The 26,086-nt window shown below is 40.0% G+C and overlaps 1 protein-coding gene across 1 annotated transcript in view; it reads right to left on the bottom strand.

The window, feature by feature from the left end:
- Window positions 1-12,881: 12,881 nt before the first annotated feature.
- CYP3A7 (cytochrome P450 family 3 subfamily A member 7) overlaps window positions 12,882-26,086 on the bottom strand; it is a 34,617-nt gene continuing 21,412 nt past the window's right edge. The window contains exons 9-13 of the mRNA XM_031013172.3: window positions 25,733-25,799; window positions 22,990-23,150; window positions 21,295-21,521; window positions 20,069-20,231; window positions 12,882-13,273 (exon numbers count right to left, since the gene is read on the bottom strand). Coding sequence (XP_030869032.1) covers window positions 13,178-13,273; window positions 20,069-20,231; window positions 21,295-21,521; window positions 22,990-23,150; window positions 25,733-25,799 — 714 coding nt within the window. The 3' untranslated portion in view covers window positions 12,882-13,177. The remainder of the gene's footprint in view (window positions 13,274-20,068; window positions 20,232-21,294; window positions 21,522-22,989; window positions 23,151-25,732; window positions 25,800-26,086) is intronic.

Genomic DNA, 26,086 nt, shown 5'->3' with positions numbered 1-26,086 from the left:
AATGGTGGTCTTCCAAGATCGGGTGTCTGGTAGGCAGGCACACCCAGGACTGTTGCAGTAGGTAATTTATCTCCTAGCATGCAAGTCCCTCCCCCAGTTCCTCATTGGTCGAGTACTACAGGGTTACAATCTTCCCGGATATCACCTAACTTTCATTATCCAACTTATAAGGTTGTATCCCAGTCCCCTTCCCTCCTTAAGTATCTATTTCCCAATAATGAAACTTTCTTTCCTTCTATGGGCTGCCCCCTCCTCTACATTCTGTTCACTTATTGTGACATTCTAGGTGCCTGAGCTGTGTGGTTTGTTACATCTACAGGCTGGCTGCCAGTACTTAGATTTATCATGCCTTGAAAATGGACCATGTAAAATGTTTTTTCACAAATACCCTCCTCTTTTCTATTTACTTCGTTTGGCTTCATTTTCTTCTAAACCCTTTTGGTCCTTGAAACACTCTGGAAGTCATTTACTTTCTTCCTCATAGGAGAGGGAGTTTAATTTGGTTTTTAATAGTAGCAGTTTATTTTGCTGGTTAGTCATGGGCATTTGTTTACTAATAGCAGTCTCAATTAATCTCTGTGCTGTATTCAGGGGACCCATCCCACATGCAGAGACACAAATCGGCTCAAAATAAATGGATGGAGGAAGATCTACCAAGCAAATGGAAAACAAAAAAGGGCAGGGGTTGGAATCCTAGTCTCTGATAAAACAGACTTTAAACCAACAAAGATCAAAAGAGACAAAGAAGGCCATTACATAATGGTAAAGGCATCAATTCAACAAGAAGAACTAACTATCCTAAATATATATGTACCCAATACAGGAACACCCAGATTCATAAAGTAAGTCCTTAGAGACTTACAAAGAGACTTAGACTTCCACACAATAATAATGGGAGACTTTAACACCCCACTGTCAACATTAGACAGATCATTGAGACAGAAAGTTAAGAAGGATATCCAGGAATTGAACTGAGCTCTGCACCAAGCGGACCTAATAGACATCTATAGAACTCACCACCCCTAATCAACAGCATATACATTCTTTTCAGCACCACACTACACCTATTCCAAAATTGACCACATAGTTGGAAGTAAAGCTCTCCTCAGCAAATGTAAAAGAACAGAAATTATAACAAACTGTCTCTCAGACCACAGTGCAATCAAACTAGAACTCAGGATTAAGAAACTCACTCAAAACTGCTCAACTACATGGAAACTGATCAACCTGCTCCTGAATGACTACTGGGTACATAACAAAATGAAGGCAGAAATAAAGATGTTCTTTGAAACCAATGAGAACAAAGACACAACATACCAGTATCTCTGGGACACTTTTAAAGCAGTGTGTAGAGGGAAATTTGTAGCCCTAAATGCCCACAAGAGAAAGCAGGAAAGATCTGAAATTGACACCTAACATCACAATTAAAAGAACTAGAGAAGCAAGAGCAAACACATTCAAAAGCTAGCAGAAGGCAAGAAATAACTAAGATCAGAGCAGAACTGAAGGAGATAGAGACACAAAAAACCCTTCAAAACATCAATTAATCCAGGAGCTGGTTTTTTGAAAGGATCAACAAAATTGATAGACCTCTAGCAAGACTAATAAAGAAGAAAAGAGAGAAGAATCAAATAGGTGCAATAAAAAATGAAAAAGGGGATATCACCACTGATCCCACAGAAATACAAACTGCCAGCAGAGAATACCATAAACACCTCTACACAAATGAACTAGAAAATCTAGAAGAAATGGATAAATTCCTGGACACATACACCCTCCCAAGACTAAACCAGGAAGAAGTTGAATCTCTGAATAGACCAATCACAGGTTCTGAAATTGAGGCAATAATTAATAGCTTACAACCAAAAAAAATCCAGGACCAGACGGATTCACAGCCAAATTCTACCAGAGGTACAAGGAGGACCTGGTACCATTCATTCCTTCTGAATCTATTCCAATCAATAGAAAAAGAGGGAATCCTCCCTAACTCATTTTATGAGGCCAGCATCATCCTGATACCAAAGCCTGGCAGAGACACAACAAAAAAAGAGAATTTTAGACCAATATCCCTGATGAACGTCGTTGCAAAAATCCTCAATAAAATACTGGCAAACCGAATCCAGCAGCACATCAAAAAGCTTATCCACCATGATCAAGTGGGCTTCATCCCTGGGATGCAAGACTGGTTCAACACATGCCAATCAATAAATAATTCAGCATATAAACAGAACCAAAGACAAAAACCACATGATTATCTCAATAGATGCAGAAAAAGCCTTTGAGAAAATTCAACAGGCCTTCATGCTAAAAACTCTCAATAAATTAGGTATTGATGGGATGTATCTCAAAATAATAAGAGCTATTTATGACAAACCCACAGCCAATATCATACTGAATGGGCAAAAACTGCAAGTATTCCCTTTGAAAACTGGCACAAGACAGGGATGCCCTGTCTCACCACTCCTATTCAACATAGTGTTGGAAGTTCTGGCCAGGGCAATCAGGGAGGCGAAAGAAATAAAGGATATTCAATTAGGAAAACAGGAAGTCAAATTGTCCCTGTTTGCAGATGACATGATTGTATATCTGGAAAACCCCATCATCTCAGCCCAAAATCTCCTTAAGCTGATAAGCAACTTCAGCAAAGTCTCAGGATACAAAATCCATGTTCAAAAATCACAAGCATTCTTATACACCAATAACAGACAAACAGAGAGCCAAATCATGAGTGAACTCCCATTCACCATTGCTTAAAAAAGAATAAAATACCAAGGAATCCAACTTAGAAGGGATGTGAAGGACCTCTTCAAGAACTGCAAACCGCTCCTCAGCGAAATAAAAGAGGATACAAACAAATGGAAGAACATTCCATGCTCATGGATAGGAAGAATCAGTATCGTGAAAATGGTCATACTGCCCAGAGTTATTTATAGATTCAATGCCATCCCCATCAAGCTACCAATGACTTTCTTCACAGAATTGGAAAAAACTACTTTAAAGTTCATATGGAAGCAAAAAAGAGCCCGCATTGCAAAGTCAATCCTAAGCAAAAAGAGCAAAGCTGGAGGCATCACGCTACCTGACTTCAAACTGTACTATTACCAAAACAGCATGGTACTGGTACCAAAACAGCGATATAGACCAATGGAACAGAACGGAGCCCTCAGAAATAATGCCGCACATCTACAATGATCTGATCTTTGACAAACCTGACAAAAACAAGAAATGGGGAAAGGATTCCCTATTTAATAAATGGTGCTGGGAAAACTGGCTAGCCACATGTAGAAAGCTGAAACTGGATCCCTTCTTTACAACTTATACAAAAATTAATTCAAGATGGATTAAAGTCTGAAATGTCAGATCTAAAACCATAAAAAACCCTAGATGAAAACTTAGGCAATACCATTCAGGATATAGGCATGGCCAAGGACTTCATGTCTTAAACACCAAAAGCAGTGGCAACGAAAGCCAAAATTGACAAATGGGATCTAATGAAACTAAAGAGCTTCTGCACAGCAAAAGAAACTACCATCAGAGTGAACAGGCAGCCTACAGAATGGGAAAACATTTTTGCAATCTACTCACCTGACAAAGGGCTAATATCCACAATCTATAAAGAATCAAACAAATTTACAAGGAAAAAACAGCCCCATCAAAAAGTGGGCAAAGGATTTGAACAGACACTTCTCAAAAGAAGACATTTATGCGGCCAACAGACACATGACAAAATGCTCATCATCACTGGTCATCAGAGAAATGCAAATCAAAACCACAATGAGATACCATCTCACACCAGTTAGAATGGCAATCATTAAAAATTCGGGAAACAACAGGTGCTGGAGAGGATGTGGAGAAATAGGAACACTTTCACACTGTTGGTGGGACTGTAAACTAGTTCAACCATTGTGGAAGTCAGTGTGGCGATTCCTCAGGGATCTAGAACTAGAAATACCATTTAACCCAGCCATCCCATTACTGGGTATATACCCAAAGGATTATAAATCATGCTGCTATAAAGACACATGCACACGTATGTTTATAGTGGCACTATTCACAATAGCAAAGACTTGGAACCAACCCAAATGTCCAACAACGATAGACTGGATTAAGAAAATGTGGCACATATACACCATGGAATCCTATGCAGCCATAAAAAATGATGAGTTCATGTCCTTTGTAGGGACATGGATGAAACTGGAAACCATCATTCTCAGCAAACTATCGCAAGGACAAAAAACCAAACACCACATATTCTCACTCATAGGTGGGAATTGAACAATGAGAACACATGGACACAGGAAGGGGAACATCACACACCAGGGACTGTTGTGGGGTGGGGGAAGGGAGGCGGGATAGCATTAGGAGATATACCTAATTCTAAATGACGAGTTAATGGGTGTGGCACACCAACATGGCACATGTATACATATGTAACAAACCTGCACGTTGTGCACATGTACCCTAGAACTGAAAGTATTATGAAAAAAAAAAAATCTGAGTTTGGTAGACAACACTATCTCATCTCAGTTACATCCACTCCTTCCTCAGACTCACCAATAAAGTGCAGCCTTTGAATAAAAAGAAGTAAAGCAGAACCCCTTTGCTGTGTGTCTTAAAGCTGCAAAAGATGTCACAGGGAGTAAGAGCTAAGGTAGAGCCATAGAGAAACCCTTAAGGAATTTAGCATTTGTTGGAGATGATTCAAGCAGGTGCAAATGACCCAATGGTAAATACTTGATCTCCCTAATAAACTGAGTTTCAAAGCTGTCCAGGAGGAAGGGGGAAAAGGCTACTCATGAGCTCTTGCTACAGAGAAGAAAGTTTGACTCTCATGTACACAGATAACAAGCCACAATCAAGGGATCCTGTTCCAACTTTTATTACTAACTATGACTGTACTTTCCTGGGAACCTACAAGGAGCAAAAAGAAAATCTTCTTTATGGTGTTCACAAAGTCTGCATATCAAGTTTTGAATATCAGGTTGCTGATCTACCTGAGATTTGGGCTGTTCAACTGAGGCAAACCTGAGGTTCCTGAGAGTTAGCAAGAGAGCCCCTGTGTAAACCTTGCCATGCTCTGGGTGATGTCTACACACTGTTTCTGAAAGGGTAAAACCTCAGACCTTCCTTTTGCAGAGAAACATTTTTACTGATGGAACCAAGCTGCTGTTTGCAATCATAAGAAGCAAAAGAGTGAGCTCAAAAACACTCACCTGACGGTAGGACAAAGTAGTTCCCAAAAAAAGCAGAAGTCTGGGCCCTGGAATTCCAAGCTTTTTAATAAGTCCATGTGAATGGGTTTCCTATCTATGAAGTGAAACAGAAATCAGGTCACAGCGTTTGTGACTTTATAGATATGGGGGCTGGTGAGTCACTGACTGAGGAACTGGAATGCTCAAGAGAAGGAGGTAACATTAAGGCAATAAATGATAACAGTAACTCTGATGGCAATGATTATGTTTGTTCATCAAGTCCTTTCCCGTCTCCACCATGAGACCCCAAAAAGTCACAATGATTAGTTGAAAGCAGCAGAAGTCTTTATGGTCCCAATCCTGGAGTGAATACTTGATAAACGTCCTCAAACATGAGTGCTCCTGAGAGGTTCAGGCAGGAATTCTTCCAGGGCACTTCATTCCTTTATGTCTGTTTAGTAAGTGGACCCCGCTGATTTGGGGATTCTCATCCTAGGTAGAAAGAGTGACTTTTTTTTTTGTCTTCAGCAGTGATGATGATATTTTGCATCACTGCCTCCACTCAGTCACACAGGGTCACTGAAAGCCTATTGTGGCCCTGTCTTTGGAATTTGCTCAAAGACTTTTTTTTTAATTTTATTATTATTATACTTTAAGTTTTAGGGTACATATGCATAACGTGCAGGTTTGTTACATACGTATGCATGTACCATGTTGGTGTGCTGCATCCATTAACTCATCATTTAGCATTAGGTATCTCCTAATGCTATCCCTGCCCCCTTCCCCCACCCCACAACAGTCCCCGGTATGTGATGTTCCCCTTCCTGTGTCCATGTGTTCTCATTGTTCAATTCTCACCTATGAGTGAGAACATGCGGTGTTTGGTTTTTTGTCCCTGCGATAGTTTGCTGAGAATGATGGTTTCCAGTTTCATCCATGTCCCTACAAAGGACATGAACTCATCATTTTTATGGCTGCATAGTATTCCATGGTGTATATGTGCCACATTTTCTTAATCCAGTCTATCGTTGTTGGACATTTGGGTTGGTTCCAAGTCTTCGCTATTGTGAATAGTGCCACTATAAACATACGTGTGCATGTGTCTTTATAGCAGCATGATTTATAATCCTTTGGGTATATACCCAGTAATGGGATGGCTGGGTCAAATGGTATTTCTAGTTCTAGATCCCTGAGGAATCACCACACTGACTTCCACAATGGTTGAACTAGTTTACAGTCCCACCAACAGTGTGAAAGTGTTCCTATTTCTCCACATCCTCTCCAGCACCTGTGGTTTCCTGACTTTTTAATGATTGCCATTCTAACTGGTGTGAGATGGTATCTCATTGTGGTTTTGATTTGCATTTCTCTGACGGCCAGTGATGATGAGCATTTTTTCATGTGTTTTTTGGCTACATAAATGTCTTCTTTTGAGCAGTGTCTGTTCATATCCTTTGCCCACTTTTTGATGGGGTTTGTTTTTTTCATGTAAATTTGTTTGTGTTCATTGTAGGTTCTGGATATTAGCCCTTTGTCAGATGAGTAGGTTGCAAAAATTTTCTCCCATTCTGTAGGTTGCCTGTTCACTCTGAAGGTAATCCTCCTGTACTATAACATAAAGGGGAAAAAAAGGTGTAAAATCCAAATTGGCTTTCATGGCTCCTGCCTTTTCAGGCTGCTAGCAGATTCCCATTAGGTGAGAAACAAAGCTCTATATTAATGCTAGCCTCCCAGAGACGGGAGGAAAAAGATTAAAGCAAAGAATAAATCCTCGAAACTTCCTCCAAGTCTCCTTTGCTCTGGAGATTAATCATTGCAAGGTAAATAGTTCTGTGTATGATAGGGTGGAGGAGTGAGTCATAGGAGGGAGGGGATGTTTAGGGGCATGGCACAGGAAAGAGGGAAGAGCCGGGGGACAGCTTCCCGTGAAGTCTTGGTGTTCCCCAGTGTGTTATGTAAATGATATCCTGGGGTGGAAATTAGGGGAGCAGGAACCAGCAGGTCCACAAGGGACAAACTTCTACACATCCCTTCTAGCAGAGAACCCAGAAAATGAAGGTAATGAGACAAAAACCCAAGCTGCTCCCTCCTGTCCCCAGAATCCCCAGAGCCTGGGAAGGGGATGAGGATCACACTCCCCATCGTGTTCAGCAGTTTGTAATCTGCCTTTGCTGGGTTTTCATTGATTAGTATAGGTCAAATCTAACCTAATCAGATCATTCCGACTACCAAGTGCTGTCCCTAAACCCTCCTAGTTACCAAAATGAGAAGGTGGCTGGGACGAATGCTTATTTATTTCTTCATAAATCTGCATAAGATCAATAATAATCTCTATGTGTTTGTAGCATCCAACAATTAATCTACTCCTCCTTGAATATCTCTTTTGATCTTCAAAACAGATAAGGGAGCAGGGGCCTGAGAGCACCCCAAGTCCAAGTTAACAGAGGAGAGGAATCTGGACAGTTACTGACAGATAGAGGAGCACAGGCTGACAGCCAGGAGAAGCCAGGTTTCCACCGCCAAATTTGGGATGAGGTCCATCGCCACTTTCCTTCCTCAACTGTCTCCTCTGAGTCTTACTTTAAGCTGCTTGCTGCTGTTTGCTGGGCTGTCTGCCTGGAGCTTCCCTGCCCTGCACAGCAGTCTTAAGTCAAGCTGCTAAAATGTTTATGTGATGGAGAAGGAGGTGGGGCTGCAGCTGCAGCCAGTAGCAAAGAATCGCACACACCCCTTTCCTGACTTCCTTTGAGTTCATATTCTATGAGGAATCATAAACCACTTAATCACTGTTATCAGGGAGTCCACGGAACCTGAGTTCTTATCAGAAACTGAAGTGGAGTCATTGGCATGAAACTGATTAAATCTCCTCTCACCTGCCCTTTTTTCCATGGCTGTCCTCATTCCAGAATACTTGAAATCCATCCCCACAAGCCACACCTACAGATCTTTACCCATGCAATTCCCTCTGCCTGGAGTGTACCTGTGACCCCTAGATGACTCCTACACATCCTTCCAAGTCCAGACAGACAGAGCCCTTCTATTAAATGTCTTTCCTTACCAACCTCCTCACACAGATGTAACCATTTCCTCCTCTGGGTGCCTCCTATCTGCCTCACACAGTCCTATTGTCCTCTTTCCTCTCTACCACCCTTGTGGGTTTCTGTGCCTGTTTCCCTTAGCAGAGGTGAGTTCTTCAAGGGCACAGTCTGGTATTATTTACTTTCATGACCCTGAACCCTAGCAGAGTACTGTACACATGGTGGGTGACCAGAAATGTTGGTGGAGTTGACTTGGGTGAGATTGCTGGGCCCCTGTGTGTCATCCCCTCTGAGTCTGTGGTGATAGCAATAGACTAATGGTTGCTTGGGACTCAAATGCAGCCAGCACTGTTTCCCAACTAATGCAATTGGTCTTGTTCTGCAAAGGAAAATAATAGAAGGCATGTTCTGCCACTTAATTCCTCAGAAGGTAACATACATGAAGAGATTTACCTGTTGAGAGTTGTACTGAATGTGTCAAGGAAGATACTATGTATCAGAACAATACCCAACCACCCTGTGCCTCTCACCTATTAATTCCTGTATTAAAGCATTCATCATGTAGTTTAACGGCTGTGCTCCCTGTACTTAGGGTACAAAATTGACTAAGACCCAGACATTAGCTCAATTGTTTTGATTTGTAGATCTCACGAATAAGTGAGAATATGCAATGTCTGTCTTTCTGTGCCTGGCTTATTTCACCTAACATAATGACCTCCATTTCCAGCCATGTTATTACAAAGAACGGGATCTCATGCTTTTTTCATGGCTGAATTTTACTCCATTGTGTATAAGTGGAGTACTCTCTTTATCCATTCATCTGTTGGTGGACACGTAGTTTGCTTCCAAATCTTGGCATTTGTGAATAGCAGCTATTGGGAACATGGGAATGAAGATACCTCTTCAATATATGGATTTCCTTTCTTCCAGGTTTATACCCAGCATGGGGATTTCTGGATCTTATGATAGGTCCATTTTAATGTTTTGAGGAACCTCCAAACTGTTCTCTATAGTGGTTATAATAATTTACACCAACAGTGTACAAGAATTCCCTTTTCTCCACATTCTCTCTGGCATTTGTTATTGCCTGTGTTTTGGATTAAAACCATTTTAGCTGGGGAGAGATGACATTGTAGTTTTGATTTGCATTTCTCTAATGATCAATGATGTTGAGCACATTTTCATATGCCTATGTGGCATTTGTATTTCTTCTTTTGAGAAATGTCTGTATAAATCTTTTGCCCATTTTTTGATTATTAGGATTATTAAATTTTTTCCAAGAGTTGTTTGTGCTCTGTGTATAATCTGGATGTTAATCTGTTGTCGGAGTGTTTGAAAATATTTTCTCCCATTCTGTGGTCTGCGTCTTCACTTTGTTGATTGCTTTCTTTGCAGCACAGAAGCTTTTTAACTTGATGTGATTCCATTTGTCCATTTTTGCATTGGTTGCCTGTGCTTGTGGGGTATTACTTCAGCATTTTTTGTTCAGACCAATGTCCTGAAGAGTTTCCACAATGTTTCCTGTAGCAGTTTCATCATTTGAGATCTTAGATTTCAGTCTTTTTTTTTTGAGACAGAGTCTCACTCTGTTGCCCAGGCTGGGGTGCATTGGCATGATCTTGGCTCACTGCCACCTCCGCCTCATGGGTCCAAGTGATTCTCCCATCTCAGCCTCCTGAGTAGCTGGGACTACAGGCATGCACCACCATGCCCAGCTAACTTTTGTATTTTTTTATAGAGATGGGGTTTCACCTTATTGGCCAGGCTGGTCTTGAACTCCTGACCTCAAGTGATCTGTCTGCCTCGGCCTCTCAAAGTGCTGGGATCACAGGCATGAGCCACCACGTTTGGCCAGATTTCAGTCTTTCATCCATCTTGGTTTGATTCTTGTGTCTGATGAGATATAGGGGTCTAGTTTCATTCTTCTGCATATTGATATCCAGCTTTCCCAGCACCAGAGGAGACCGTCTTTTCCCCAGTGTATGTTCTTGACAACATTGTCGAAAATGAGTTCACTCTAGGTGTGTGGATTTGTTTCTGGGTGCTGTATTCTATTTCATTGGTCAATGTGTCTGTTCTTATACAAGTACCATACTGTTTTGGTTATTATACCTCTGTAGTATAATTTGAAGTCAGGTAATATGATTCCTCCAGTTTTGTTCTTTTTGCTGAAGATGGCTTTGGCTCTTCTGGGTATTTTGTGGTTCTATAGAAATGGTAGAAGTTTTTCTTCTGTTTCTTTGAAGAATGTAATTGGTATTTTGAGGGATTGCATTGAATCTGTACATTGCTTTGGGTAGTGTGGACAGTTTTAACAATATTGATTCTTACAATATGTAAACATGGAATAATCTTCTGTTTTTGTGTCTTCTTCAATTTCCTTCATCAGTATTTTACAGTATTCATTATAGAGATCTCTCTTCTTTGATTAAGTTAATTCCTTGGTATTTAGTTTTATTTGTGGCTATTGTAAATGGGATTACTTTTTTATTTTTGCCAAATTGTTCACTATTGGCATATAGAAATGCTACTAATTTTTGTATGTTGATTTTGTATCCTGCAACTGCAACTTTACTGAACATGTTTATCAGTTTTAATAGTTCTTTGGTGGAGTCTTTAGGTTTTTGCAAATATCATTTGAAAATAATTTGGAATTATCATTTGGAAGTCTTTTTCAAATATCATTTCCAAACATTACTTGGAAATCATTTGAACATTTTCTTGCTTCTTGGCACAAAATGTGTCCTAGGCTTGTCTTAAACATTCTTAACCCTGGCCCTGGAATCAGGCATTTCTCTAAAGAGCTCTGGTTCCTTTCCATGGAAAATGGTATTTATAAGCCAAATCTTGGCACTAAGTGTGCTCATTGCTATTGAAATGTCATTGTTACCTAGACCTATCAGTGAAGTAGGAAATATATGTTTTTTTTGTACACACACACAAACACATATATACATTTCATCTATCTATATAACTGTCTGTCATATATCTGTTATCTGTCACCTATCTACCCATCTATCTATCTAGAAGCATATCAATATACATGAATACCTCCATTCCAATCTAATTTCATAAGATTCATGCTAGTTTTCTCCCTTTATGAATCCATGACTCCCTTCTGCAAAGGTGAGAAGCCTGGCTTCCATCCTTAATATATTTACTTCTTTGATCAATCCCCTTTATGTAACCAAACCTCACCCATCCCTTCCCATTCATGGACGCCCTGCTGACCTCATGTGGGTTCTCCATGCCACATTTAGGCTCTGGCTGCTCTGGTAGGCCACACCTCCCTATGGACCCCTTCTCTGCCTGCTTGGACTCCCACACCCAGGCAGGCTGTTTCCACATGAACACCCAGTTTGTCCTCATCCTACTTGGTCTCTGACTTGGAACCACCATGACTCTCTTCTCTACCTTAATGTGTGGCCACCATCTGGCTGCCACCCACCTAATGGCTTTAGGACTAACTTATTCAGAAAAGGAAAATAAAGGAAGAAATAGGAAAAGAAAAGAAATGAGTAGTTTCAGCCTTGTTGCCCAATCAATTGACCAATCAACTTTTTTTATTAAGTGTTCTTTGCATTAAGACAGTTGGGAGTTGAGGATGGAATGCAAGAGGTGTAAGAAAACATGTTTCCCGTCTCCCAGAAATATCAGGGGAGACGGGCTGAAAATATTAAATGAAAACTAATAATATAATACTGGCTTCAGTTGTATGTTACAAAATATATGTGCTACAAAAAGGCATAATTTTATTTTTTAGATGCAGTCTCACTCTGTCACTCAGGCTGGAGTTCAGTGGCATTATCTTGGCTCACTGCAGCCTCTGCCTCCCAGGTTCAAGCAATTCCCCTGCCTCAGCCTCCTGGGTAGCTGAGATTACAGGCACGTGCCACCACACCTAGCTAATTTTTATATTTTTAGTAGAAATGGGGCTTCACCATGTTGGTCAGGCTGGTCTTGAACTCCTGGCCTCACGTGATCTGCCTGTCTTGGCCTTCCAAAGTGCTGGGATTACAGGCGTGAGCCACTGTGTCTCGTCAAAAATGTCATAATTAAACTACGAATATTCTTTCTAAACAATGGGCAAAGTCATAGTGGATTAACTCTCACCTATGTTAATAATCAAATTGGGCTGGGTGCGGTGGCTCATGCCTGTAATCCCAGCACTTTGGGAGGCCCAGGTGGGTCATAAGGTCAGGAGATTGAGAGCATCCTGGCTAACACGGTGAAACCCTGTCTCTACTAAAAATAGAAAAATTAGCCGGGCGTGGTGGTGGGCACGTCTAATCCCAGCTACTCAGGAGCCTGAGGCAAGAGAATGGCGTGAACCTGAGAGGCAGAGTTTGCAGTGACCCAAGATCGCGCCACTGCACTCCAGTTCCCCCACCAACAGTGATTACAATGATCAAAATATTTAGTTGTTGGTTCTCAGTCATTCAGTTCTATAGATTTCTCCTTAATGTGCAGGAAAGCATCCAATAATACTTTTGTAAAGAGGTTTTTATTGATTTGCTTAATATAAAACTTACTATAGAATACTCCAGATATAACATATGATATAAATGTCACTGTTAGAGCCATCAAAATAATTCCTATTTTCATTAATGATTGTGGTTGAAATTATTGAGAAATGTTTATTATGTTATCAGAGCTCAGGAGGAGTTAATGGTGCTAACTGGGGGTGGTGGAAATAGTCCCATGGAAGCAGAGAAGCCAAATCTACTTCCCCAGCACTGATTTGGTCATCTCCTCTATACTACCAAGTATAACACTCTATACAGACCATGAGAGAGCACAATGCATGTACAGAATCCCCGGTTATTTATGCAGTACATTGGATGAAGCCCATCTTCATTTCAGGGTTCTATTTACAAAGTAATTTGAGGTCTCTGGTGTTCTGGGGCACAGCTTTCTTGAAGAGCAAAGCAGAAGTCCTTAGGGAAATCAGGCTCCACTCACGGTCTCATCCCTTGACTCAGCCATTAGAACAATGGGTTTTTCTGTTAGAAGAAGTCCTCCAAAGCGTAATTTCAGGGGGATCTGCAACAGTTAAATAAGCATATTGAGAAGCATTAAATAAAGCAAAAGTAGAAAGTATAGCATCAAAGTAAAAAAAATTACTGACAATAATGCTTTGTAAACATATAAAAACTACTTTCAGCACTATAAATCTTGGATTCCTTACACTTACTCTATAAGATGTGTGAAGATTGGATAGTGAGAGCATTCATCATCTATCATTTAACAAAATATTCATGGAGCAACTATTCTGTGCCAGGTTTGACCTGAGACAAATTCATGGGAACCCGTGTTCTTTTTTCATTTAAATTTGTTTTTATTATACTTTAAGTTTTAGGGTACATGTGCACAATGTGCAGGTTAGTTACATATGTATACATGTGACATGCTGGTGCGCTGCACCCACCAACTCGTCATCTAGCATTAGGTATATCTCCCAATGCTATCCCTCCCCCCTCCCCCCACCCCACAACTGTCCCCAGAGTGTGATGTTCCCCTTCCTGTGTCCATGTGTTCTCATTGTTCAATTCTCACCTATGAGTGAGAATATGTGGTGTTTGGTTTTTTGTTCTTGCGATAGTTTACTGAGAATGATGATTTCCAATTTCATCCATGTCCCTACAAAGGACATGAACTCATCATTTTTATGGCTGCATAGTATTCCATGGTGTATATGTGCCACATTTTCTTAATCCAGTCTATCGTTGTTGGACATTTGGGTTGGTTCCAAGTCTTCGCTATTGTGAATAGTGCCACTATAAACATACATGTGCATGTGTCTTTATAGCAGCATGATTTATAGTCCTTTGGGTATATACCCAGTAACGGGATGGCTGGGTCAAATGGTATTTCTAGTTCTAGATCCCTGAGGAATCGCCACACTGACTTCCACAATGGTTGAACTAGTTTACAGTCCCACCAACAGTGTAAAAGTGTTCCTGTTTCTCCACATCCTCTCCAGCACCTGTGGTTTCCTGACTTTTTAATGATTGCCATTCTAACTGGTGTGAGATGACATCTCATTGTGGTTTTGATTTGCATTTCTCTGGTGGCCAGTGATGGTGAGCATTTTTTCACGTGTTTTTTGGCTGCATAAATGTCTTCTTTTGAGAAGTGTCTGTTTATGTCCTTCACCCACTTTTTGATGGGGTTGTTTTTTCTTGTAAATTTGTTTGTGTTCATTGTAGATTCTGGATATTAGCCCTTTGCCAGATGAGTAGGTTGCAAAAATTTTCTCCCATTTTTTGGGTTGCCTGTTCACTCTGATGGTAGTTTCTTTTGCTATGCAGAAGCTCTTTAATTTAATTAGATCCCATTTGTCAATTTTGGCTTTTGTTGCCATTGCTTTTGGTGTTTTAGACATGAAGTCCTTGCCCGTGCCTATGTCCTGAATGGTAATGCCTAGGTTTTCTTCTAGGGTTTTTATGGTTTTAGGTCTAACATTTAAGTCTTTAATCCATCTTGAATTCATTATCCAGGAGAACTTCCCCTATCTAGCAAGGCAGCCCAACATTCAGATTCAGGAAATACAGAGAATGCCACAAAGATACTCCTCGAGAAGAGCAATTCCAAGACACATAATTGTCAGATTCACCAAAGTTGAAATGAAGGAAAAAATGTTAACGGCAGCCAGAGAGAAAGGTCAGGTTACCCACAAAGGGAAGCCCATCAGACTAACAGTGGATCTCTCAGCAGAAACTCTACAAGCCAGAAGAGAGTGGGGGTCAATATTCAACTTTCTTAAAGAAAAGAATTTTCAACCCAGAATTTCATTTCCAGCCAAACTAAGCTTCATAAGTGAGGAGAAATAAAATACTTTACAGACAAGCAAATGCTGAGAGATTTTGTCACCACCAGGCCTGCCCTAAAAGAGCTCCTGAAGGAAGCACTAAACATGGAAAGGAACAACTGGTACCAGCCACTGCAAAAACATGCCAAAATGTCAAGACCATCGAGACTAGGAAGAAACTGCATCAACTAACGATCAAAATAACCACCTAACATCATAATGACAGGTTCAAATTCACACATAACAATATTAACTTTAAATGTAAATGGGCTAAATGCTCCAATTAAAAGACACTGACTGGCAAATTGGATAAAGAGTCAAGACCCATCAGTGTGTTGTATTCAGGAAACCCATCTCACATGCAGAGACACACATAGGCTCAAAATAAAAGGATGGAGGAAGGTCTACCAAGCAAATGGAAAACAAAAAAAAGGCAGGGGTTGCAATTCTAGTCTCTGATAAAACAGACTTTAAACCAACAAAGATCAAAAGAGACAAAGAAGGCCATTACATAATGGTAAAGGGATCAATTCAACAAGAAGAACTAACTATCCTAAATATATATGCACCCAATACAGGAGCACCCAGATTCATAAAGCAAGTCCTGAGTAACCTACAAAGAGACTTAGACTCCCACACATTAATAATGGGAGACTTTAACACCCCACTGTCAACATTAGACAGATCAGTGAGACAGAAAGTCAACAAGGATACCCAGGAATTGAACTGAGCTCTGCACCAAGCGGACCTAATAGCCATCTACAGAACTCTCCACCCCAAATCAACAGAATATACATTTTTTTCAGCACCACACCACACCTATTCCAAAATTGACCACATAGTTGGAAGTAAAGCACTCCTCAGCAAATGTAAAAGAACAGAAATTATAACAAACTATCTCTCAGACCACAGTGCAATCAAACTAGAACTCAAGATTAAGAAACTCACTCAAAACCGCTCAACTACATGGAAACTGAACAACCTGCTCCTGAATGACTACTGGGTACATAACAAAATGAAGGCAGAAATAAAGATGTTCTTTGAAACCAATGAGAACAAAGACACAACATACCAGAATCCCTGGGACACATTCAAAGCAGTATGTAGAGGGAAATTTATAGCACTAAATGCCCACAAGAGAAAGCAGGAAAGATCTAAAATTGACACCCTAACATCACAATTAAAAGAACTAGAAAAGCAAGAGCAAACACATTCAAAAGCTAGCAGAAGGCAAGAAATAACTAAAATTAGAGCAGAACTGAAGGAAATAGAGACACAAAAAAACCTTCAAAACATTAATGAATCCAGGAGCTGGTTTTTTGAAAGGATCAACAAAATTGATAGACCTCTAGCAAGACTAATAAAGAAAAAAAGAGAGAAGAATCAAATAGACGCAATAAAAAATGATAAAGGGGATATCACCACTGATCCCACAGAAATACAAACTACCATCAGAGAATACTACAAACACCTATACACAAATAAACTAGAAAATCTAGAAGAAATGGATAAATTCCTCGACACATACACTCTCCCAAGACTAAACCAGGAAGAAGTTGAATTTCTGAATAGACCAATAACGGGAGCTGAAATTGTGGCAATAATCAATAGCTTACCAACCAAAAAGAGTCCAGGGCCAGATGGATTCACAGCCGAATTCTACCAGAGGTTCAAGGAGGAACTGGTACCATTCCTTCTGAAACTATTCCAATCAATAGAAAAAGAGGGAATCCTCCCTAACTCATTTTATGAGGCCAGCATCATCCTGATACCAAAGCCTGGCAGAGACACAACCAAAAAAGAGAATTTTAGACCAATATCCTTGATGAACATTGATGCAAAAATCCTTAATAAAATACTGGCAAACTGAATCCAGCAGCACATCAAAAAGGTTATCCACCATGATCAAGTGGGCTTCATCCCTGGCATGCAAGACTGGTTCAATATATGCAAATCAATAAATGTAATCCAGCATATAAACAGAACCAAAGGCAAAAACCACATGATTATCTCAATAGATGCAGAAAAGGCCTTTGACAAAATTCAACAACCCTTCATGCTAAAAACTCTCAATAAATTAGGTATTGATGGGACGTATCTCAAAATAATAAGAGCTATCTATGACAAACCCACAGCCAATATCATAGTGAATGGGCAAAAACTGGAAGCATTCCCTTTGAAAACTGGCACAAGACAGGGATGCCCTGTCTCACCACTCCTATTCAACATAGTGTTGGAAGTTCTGGCCAGGGCAGTTAGGCAGGAGAAGGAAATAAAGGGCATTCAATTAGGTAAAGAGGAAGTCAAATTGTCCCTGTTGGCAGACGACATCACTGTATATCTAGAAAACCCCATTGTCTCAGCCCCAAATCTCCTTAAGCTGATAAGCAACTTCAGCAAAGTCTCAGGATACAAAATCAATGTACAAAAGCCACAAGCATTCTTATACACCAATAACAGACAAGCAGAGAGCCAAATCATGAGTGAACTCCCATTCACAATTGCTTCAAAGAGAATAAAATACCTAGGAATCCAACTTACAAGGGATGTGAAGGACCTCTTCAAGGAGAACTACAAACCACTGCTCAATGAAATCGAAGAGGATACAAACAAATGGAAGAACATTCCATGCTCATGGATAGGAAGAATCAATATTGTGAAAATGGCCATACTGCCCAAGGTAATTTATAGATTCAATGCCATCCCCATCAAGCTACCAATGACTTTCTTCACAGAATTGGAAAAAAACTACTTTAAAGTTCATATGGAACCAAAAAAGAACCCGCATCGCCAAGTCAATACTAAGCCAAAAGAACAAAGCTGGAGGCATCACACTACCTGACTTCAAACTATACTACAAGGCTACAGTAACCAAAACAGCATGGTACTGGTACCAAAACAGAGATATAGATCAATGGAACAGAACAGAGCCCTCAGAAATAATGCCACATATCTACAACTATCTGATCTTTGACAAACCTGAGAAAAACAAGCAATGGGGAAAGGATTCCCTATTTAATAAATGGTGCTGGGAAAACTGGCTAGCCATATGTAGAAAGCTGAAACTGGATCCCTTCCTTACACCTTTTGATTTAAATTTTAAGTAAAATGGATGAGTTTTTAAAATTTAAACCAGATTATTAGGTATAATGGTAAACTATTTTTAAAGCATCTTATGAAGTTAATTTTGTGTATGTTGAAACTTGCAAGGTAATCCTGAGTAGCTATAGTACACTTTAATTATATGGACAGTCTTCAACTTCCAGAGTCCAGTAATTCCTCCCAGTTGAACCCATCCAGTGTAAAGATGGGAAGACACCTTCAGGAAGCATTATCGTTTTATTTTTTAACATCTTCTCTTGGTTTACAAGGGTAGCGTAAGGGGGGAACCTCCCAATTCCTACATGTTTCAACTCAACTTTTCTTATTGACACTCCTGCAGTGTTGAGGAGACACAATAGAGTGATATTCTGATCTCCATGGAGTCATGGGCAAGAAAATTGCCATGGAGATCCAGAAGTGCCAGCTTGGGACTTCCAAGGGAGTACCTTCCCCATCCTAAGTGTGCCAGAGGACCGCCTTCTCTCAGGGCTGAGTCTCCTGTCTGAGCACACATACAGGATAGCTACATAGCTGGCCTAAAGCCACAAATAATGTGGAATATGAAAATAATATGGAAACCATCTCTATCTTCTTCCTCTTCTATGTAGAAAGCCTGCTTAAGGTGTGGAGTTGCTTAATAAATACATGAGACCTAGAAATAAGATTTATAGGGTCTTGCTTAATATGAATCAATGACATCTGTTCTTTAACTTCTTCAGAGAAAAGGTTCCAAATCTTTCTATAAATATAACACCTTATCATTTAAAAATTTTCAAAAGGCATGAATATATTTTCCCTGCAGATTGACAGACATGCATGTGCACGTGTGCAAACACACACACATGCAAATACATGAATGTCATTTGCTAAATGATCACATTAAAAAACTTAATATTTGTATGCAAGCCAATTGACTGCACATCACTCCTTAAACATTTACCAAATGACCAAATGCTTGAGTTAGATGAGGTCGCTTGCAAGGCACCACTGGGATATTTTAAATGGAATAAAATGAGAGGATATTGTTAATGGAGGGGGGAAGACATTCTTAGATAAAGAGAAAATATAGAAAACAAAACTCAATGATTTAATGGCAAATTATGAAATTATATGATAATAGCCTCCAGTAACTAATAACAGAGCAGAGGAGTAAATGAGCCCTGGACTAGGTCAAGAAGACACCTTGGAGGGGCTTGGGAATTGAACTAGGACTTCAAAGATAAGAACAGAATGAGAAGAAAGGAAAGAAGATTAGTAGAGTTATAATTGAGTTGAAAAGGAGCCCGGTTGGATGGAGCTAGGCAACTGGAAGGTGAGGTCAGTAAGGATGGCCTTGGACTGTGGTAGTCCTTCATATCCAATAGAAATACTTTAAATTAGTCATTTTCCACCTTGGCTTCACACGAGAAGCAATGGGGGAGCTTTTAAAGCCACACTCTGGGCAAATTAGTTTAGAATTTCTGAGATGTTCCAGGCATCATGAATTTTTAAAGCTCCCTGGTGATTCCAATGTACAGCTAGTGGTTGGGAGCCACTGTTATGAGAAAGCTTCTGCAAGTTCTGGGAAGGAAGACCATCATTCAAAAGTCAAAACAAGGTAATAATTGCACCTCATGATTGTGCAAAATACTTCCCCATCTTTCCAATAAACTTGAAACTGAATTTAACTTTGCTCAAGTTCAAGGAGACTGTAGATAATCATGCCATGCTAATCTACATTGACATTGCATGATGTTTTTAATGCTACAGCTTTTGAACTCCAGAACTGAAGCACCCTTAAAGATCATAGATAGGTCCAAATAGATTCCTTGGCCTATAGAAGAAATTATTAAAAGATTAAGTGAGTGTATTCTTTTTTAAATATATAGACCCTTCAGTTAAAATAATTCTTAATAAAACATTATTTATGCAGAAAATTGACTGACCTGTGTTTCTTTACAAGGTTTGAAGGAGAAGTTCTGAAGGACTCTGATTAGAGCAAGTTTCATGTTCATGAGAGCAAACCTCATGCCAATGCAGTTTCTAGGTCCATTTCCAAAGGGTGTGTATATGTAAGGATCTATGTTGTCCTTGTTCTTCTTACTGAACCTGGTTCCATATTGGTAGATATTTTAAAAGTTAAAGACATAATACCTCTAAGAGTTACATGTTAGGGTTTCTTACTTAGGGCCCACCCCACCACTAGCAGTACACAGGATACTTTTGTGGGCTAGTCATTGAAATCCTGCTATGCCTATTTTGCTATGAGAATTGTAAGGTACAGATCCTTTCTACTCTCCTTACACTATAGGAGCTTTCAGTCTTGTTGAGAGGAGATAAATAGTGTTGCAAAGAATATTTATTTCTAAACACTCAAATTATACCCAGGGTGCTGATGTGTTCACACTACAAAATGCACGTAAGTGATGAGACTGATTGACAGAAAAGTAGATTCCTGCCTCAAGTCACACTTATGTTGGTCATGAGGAAGGAGAAGAAGAAATTGTCTTGCACTCCTTCAAAATTGTTATTTTGCTCTTTCCTTCTCCTCTCCTCTCTTGTTTTTCTAATTCTCCTCCTTCTCCTCCCTACCTTGTCTTACCCCTCCTTCTCTCCTCCTTCTCCTCCTTCTTCTAATCTCCATCTCTCCCTCTTTCTCCCCCACACCTCCATAGAATAGTTTAAGTCTGATAATTTACACACGCATATGATGCTACTGTATTGATGGAAAGCAGTGTCATCACTGCTTTCTTTGTCTATCTGTTCCACTAACCTATAAATTCTTTGAAGATTAGACCCATGTTTTTTATTCAAATTTGATTCCTGAAGATTTGATTATATTCAGGAAAAAATATTCATTTGTGGGACATAATAATAGCATTGCAATCATTTGTTTTTAAAAGAGTCCTTATATTTTGGACACTTATGACCCATAAGGACATGATTGAGGACCTTCATCTTAAGTTGCTGAGACTGTGACTGGCTATAGTTTTCTTTTATCTAGTCTGTGGTTTGTAAAGTGTGACAATGATCAATTTCATGATTTGAAAAAACCTTTTAAACATAAAAAGACAAGCAAACGATTGTACAAGCCCAGACTGTCCTGTAGAGAGGCAGAATATGCTTGAACCAGGCTGGTTCAGGGAGGGCTCCCTGCCCAGGGGCCTCGTACCTTTCAGGGAGGAACTTCTCAGGCTCTGTCCAGTACTTTGGGTCATGATGAAGAACATAGCTTGGAATCATCACCACCACCCCTTTGGGAATGAACATCCCATTGATCTCAACATCTTTTTTGCAGACCCTCTCAAGTCTCATAGCAACTGGGAATAATCTGAGCGTTTCATTCACCACCATGTCAAGATACTCCATCTGTAGCACAGTATCATAGGTGGGTGGTGCCTGGAAAGAAAGAAACAGATTTGGATAAATTGAGATTTTTGAATTAACTTTTAACTCAGTCCATGTAGTACTGTTGAACTGTTAGAAGTTCCAGAGAACAACTCATACTGGCAAAGGATTGTAGCATTCATAAAGTATTTTAATAACTGTCATGCCCTTTGATGTGCTCAATGGCCCACTAAGATGTGTGGAGGAGTTATGAAAGCAGGAGACATTCGGGACGGCTCTAACCCCAAGGACTGAAATCCTTAGCATAACCATGTAGTGGTTTTTCTTTCTCATGGAAGCAAACATGACTAATAGGCTATGACCACTAGCATCAAATAAAATATGACAAAGTGATTGTCACCATTCAAAAAAGAGGTTACACATCTGTAACCAAGAAAGTGAAAACAGATAGAAAAAGCAAATTCTCTGTGCGACAAGGATTATTGGCCAAACTTCTGGTTCATAACTCTTTTTGTTATATATACAAACAAAAACAGTTACAAAGCAGGATTTGTATTATATATATGTGTGTGTGTGTGTGTGTATATATATGCATATATACACAAAAGCAGGGCTTTTGTTATATACATAAAATGTGGAGAGAAACACTATATTGTATAAAATCTCTATCAATAATTTGAGGAAAAACTAGTCCCTTTCTATCCTAAATATGACAAAACAAGGTTCTGGTGGATGTTATCAGAGCATGTGATTTCAGTGCCAGGCAAAGTTATGAAAAGGATAGAACCCCACACAGCCCTGTCCTCACTTGCTGAAACAGTCTCCTAGTTGTTGCTTCAGGGCTGGACTGTAATCTCTGAAGAACATCCCTTTGTGTTCACCTCACTGCCACACAAAGACCAGCCCAAAAGCCATGTCTCTTCATAGCACAAAGAATCCAAGTTTTGGCAGAGGTCTGAAAACAGTGTGGTTGATATGCACCTAGTACTTGGTGTTATATTTGAAAGGCAATATTATAGAGTTTAAGAGTTTAGCTCAGAAGTCAGATACCCTGGTTCCTAGCTTGCTTCTTCACCAGTGGTTACCTGACTGAAACATGAGACACATGTGGGGCAGAGCTGAGTCAACCTGCACAGCGCACCCAGGGCCAGGCTCCATCAGATCACAGCCAGACCAGAGCAAGTCCTGCCAATATCAGCAGAGCTCACTATCAAGACGTGTGAGCAATATGCCTATTGTTAAATGCCAGGGAGGTTTTTGGATGTTTTTTTACTTAGCATTATTGTGGTAACAGAAAGCAGATGAACCAGGGAGAGGACTGTTTTACAAAGATCTTATACTTCTGCCAATAGCAACCATTCCCTATGCTTCCTTCTTTTTATTTTGAGAGCCTTCCTACATATTGTGAATGAAACAATCATGATTATGCTTTTTATAAAAATTCTCCTGGGAAGTGGTGAGGAGGCATCTTTGCTAAGGCTTCACCTCCTCCCTCCTTCTCCATGTACTGTCCACTCACCTTATTGGGTAAAACTGTATCAATTTCCTTCTGCACTTTCTGCTGGACATCAGGGTGAGTGGCCAGTTCATATATAATGAAGGAGAGAACACTGCTCGTGGTTTCATAGCCAGCAAAAATAAAGATAATTGATTGGGCCATGAGCTCCAGATCAGACAGAGCTGAAAGGAAAGAAAAGACATTTTAGGTAAATCAGGTCAATGTAGGGCATCACAGTTTAGATGAAAAGAAATCTAAGTGAAACCTTCAAATCCCCGGGGGAAAAAATAGAAAAGCAATTCAGAGTCTCACTGCGGGGGGTGGGGGGTTCACTCTGATGTGTGTCTTACAGAGCCAGAACAAGGCAAATCATTTTAATCCAGTTTTCCCCCAAGGTCTTCAAGAACGTAGACCATCCGCTCCTCCTCGTGCCATCCCTGCCACCTTCACAGCTGGGTAATTTCCAGAGAGAACATTTCTGCATAACATACTCAGTGTCATGGTGTGCTCCTTGAATCATCCTAAAAGTACTTTATTGTAAATTAATATGGGGTAGTCTTCTCTCCCAAGAAAAATGTAATGCATTTTAGCTACAATATACCTTGACAAACTTTGAGAGAATTTGCAACATTAATGGCTAGATGTATGGAAAATTAAAGGACCTTTCCTTTAGATATGTTTGATGGAACTTAAGAGACCAATATTGGAATACAGACCACCTCTTGCTACTCAAAGTGTGGTCCGTGGCTCATAAGCATCTGTGACCTTATTAGAAATGCAAAGGCTGGGCATGGTGGTACACACCTGTAATCCCATCACTTTGGGAGGCCAAGGTGGGTGGATCACCCGAGGTCAGGAGTTCAAGACCAGCCTAACCAACATGGAGAAACCCCTTCTCTACTAAAAATACAAAATTACCCAGGCATGGTGGCGCATGCCTGTAATCCCAGCTACTTGGGAGGCTGAGGCAGAATAATCGCTTGAATCTGGGAGGCTGAGGTTGTGGTGAGCTGAGATCATGCCATTGCACTCCAGCCTGGGCAACAAGAGTGAAAACTCTGTCTCAAAACAAAACAACACAACAACAACAACAACAAAAACGAAATGGAAAATCTCAAACCCCACCATTGAACTACTGATTCAAGTCTGAATTTCACAAGATGTGGTAATTTGTGTGCATAGCCCAGATTGAGAAGTATGGATTATATCTTTGAGAGGCACCAGGTAATAGACCCAGGCTATAGGTCTCAGAATTGACTATCTCAGGATGTACAGCAACTGAAGATGGACAAAAAGCTAGATGAGTGGTGATTGATTGCAGTCTGATGAATGGCATTAAAATGGTATAAGCTTTTGTGATTGCAAGTTGGCCCCTGTCTTGATTTTTTTCCTGAGAGAAGCTCAGGATGGCCCATCACTGGTCTGTTTGATCAGGACTGGATTAGGACATTTAGAGACAGGGAACACAGAAATAAATATAGTGCCTGTTCCAACCATGTAACTCACCACCAAAACCAATACGAAAGGAGTGTGAGAAATGTCGACAGAGCTGTGATTTACCAGTGAAGATTTCTGTGATGCAGTTGTGGGTAAATTCAACTATCTAATAATTGTATTCTGTTACCATGAACCTGATGATACTGATGTGAAACTAAACTATAATCTCAAAGTTTAGAGCTCTGCTGTCCAATGTGGTAGCCACTATTGACATGTGGCTATTTAAAATCAAATTTTATTCAATTAAACTTAAATACAATTTAAAATTTTTCATCAGTGGCACTAGCCACATGTGCAGTACTCAATAGCTATATGTGTCTAGTGATTTCTGGATGAAACACTAAAACAGTAGGCTATTTCCTTTATCACAGCAAGTTGTATTGGGATAGATAGAGAGATGATAGCTAGATAATCAGTAAGTAGATAAATAGATGATAGATGGACAGATGATAGATAGATAGACAGACAGACAGAAGTAGATGTAGACATGGACATATTTAAATCTGTATGCCAAAGTCAGCCTACTCCTGCTCTCTGGAACCAATGATTAAATATTCAGGAATTTTGTGACATGATTGCCAAATCTTGGTGGCTTGAAACTGAACATGGCCATCATTTTGCCACTCATAGTAACAATGACTTCAGTAAAAATCGTACATGGGTTGTAAAACTGGTAGGTGAAAGACTGAAGACAAAGGATATTTACACAGTCTCAGAGGTTTTCCCAAAAGTTACTTATCCATTGCAAAGGAAAAAATAACTTCATAGTTGATTAACCTGGTGAACACACTATCACCAAAAATTGCCAGTTAAAATTGCCCTTATTTGGACAGCATGCCTCCAGATTAGGTGTTAGATGCATTAAGTTGCTGCAAAAGTAATTGCGGTTTTTGCCATTGAAAGCAATCACAAAAATTGCAATTATTTTTGCAGAAACCTAATAAATTTCCAGGAAGAAACTTTAATTCTGTGGATCTGGAGGAGGCTGAGAACTGGCATTTGATCTTATGTAGGTGATCCACAGACTGCTGACTCTTCCTGGCATGCCAGTTTTCCTTAGGGTTGCCCTTTAAGCTTAGAATATGGCTATCTATGCCTGCATGCCTCTAGAAGTTGCCTCCAGCTACCATTTATAACATCCAAACCTGTGTCATTCTGCTATGTGGCAGAAATTCTCATCTACCTGGAATACTTCCTGCACATTTTCAGAACAAAACCTTCCCTCCGAGTGCCCCATCAGTAGCCCTCAGAAGCACTCTTTGATTACCTTTGTGGGTCTCAGAGTCTTTTGAATTCTGTGAGTCAATCATCAGCTGAAGGAAATCCACTCGGTGCTAGAAGCAAAAAGAGAAATTTTATTGACAGAAAGTGACTCGTGAAGTCAGAAGTTAATCAGAAGTGCAGTCCTCAACCTCCCTTCTGAGAATATAGCCCCTTGGAGACCAGAAATCTGATGGGTGTTGCCTGAGTCACCAGTGAAAAAGAATATCCGTCTAAATCCTTGGAAAGCAGGATGTTTTCCTGAAACAAATCTGGCTAAAATGTTCAATTGCTGTTTGGTCTTTTCCCTGGTCCTAACTGCATACCCATGAAGAAGTCCTGGGCCTTTTATTCTTCTGTC

Source organism: Gorilla gorilla, chromosome 6 (assembly GCF_029281585.2).
Source record: "Gorilla gorilla gorilla isolate KB3781 chromosome 6, NHGRI_mGorGor1-v2.1_pri, whole genome shotgun sequence".
In the NCBI taxonomy this organism is placed as follows: domain Eukaryota; kingdom Metazoa; phylum Chordata; class Mammalia; order Primates; family Hominidae; genus Gorilla; species Gorilla gorilla.
The sequence above is the reverse complement of the archived record's forward strand: the minus strand, read 5'-3'. Positions and strand labels throughout refer to the sequence as shown.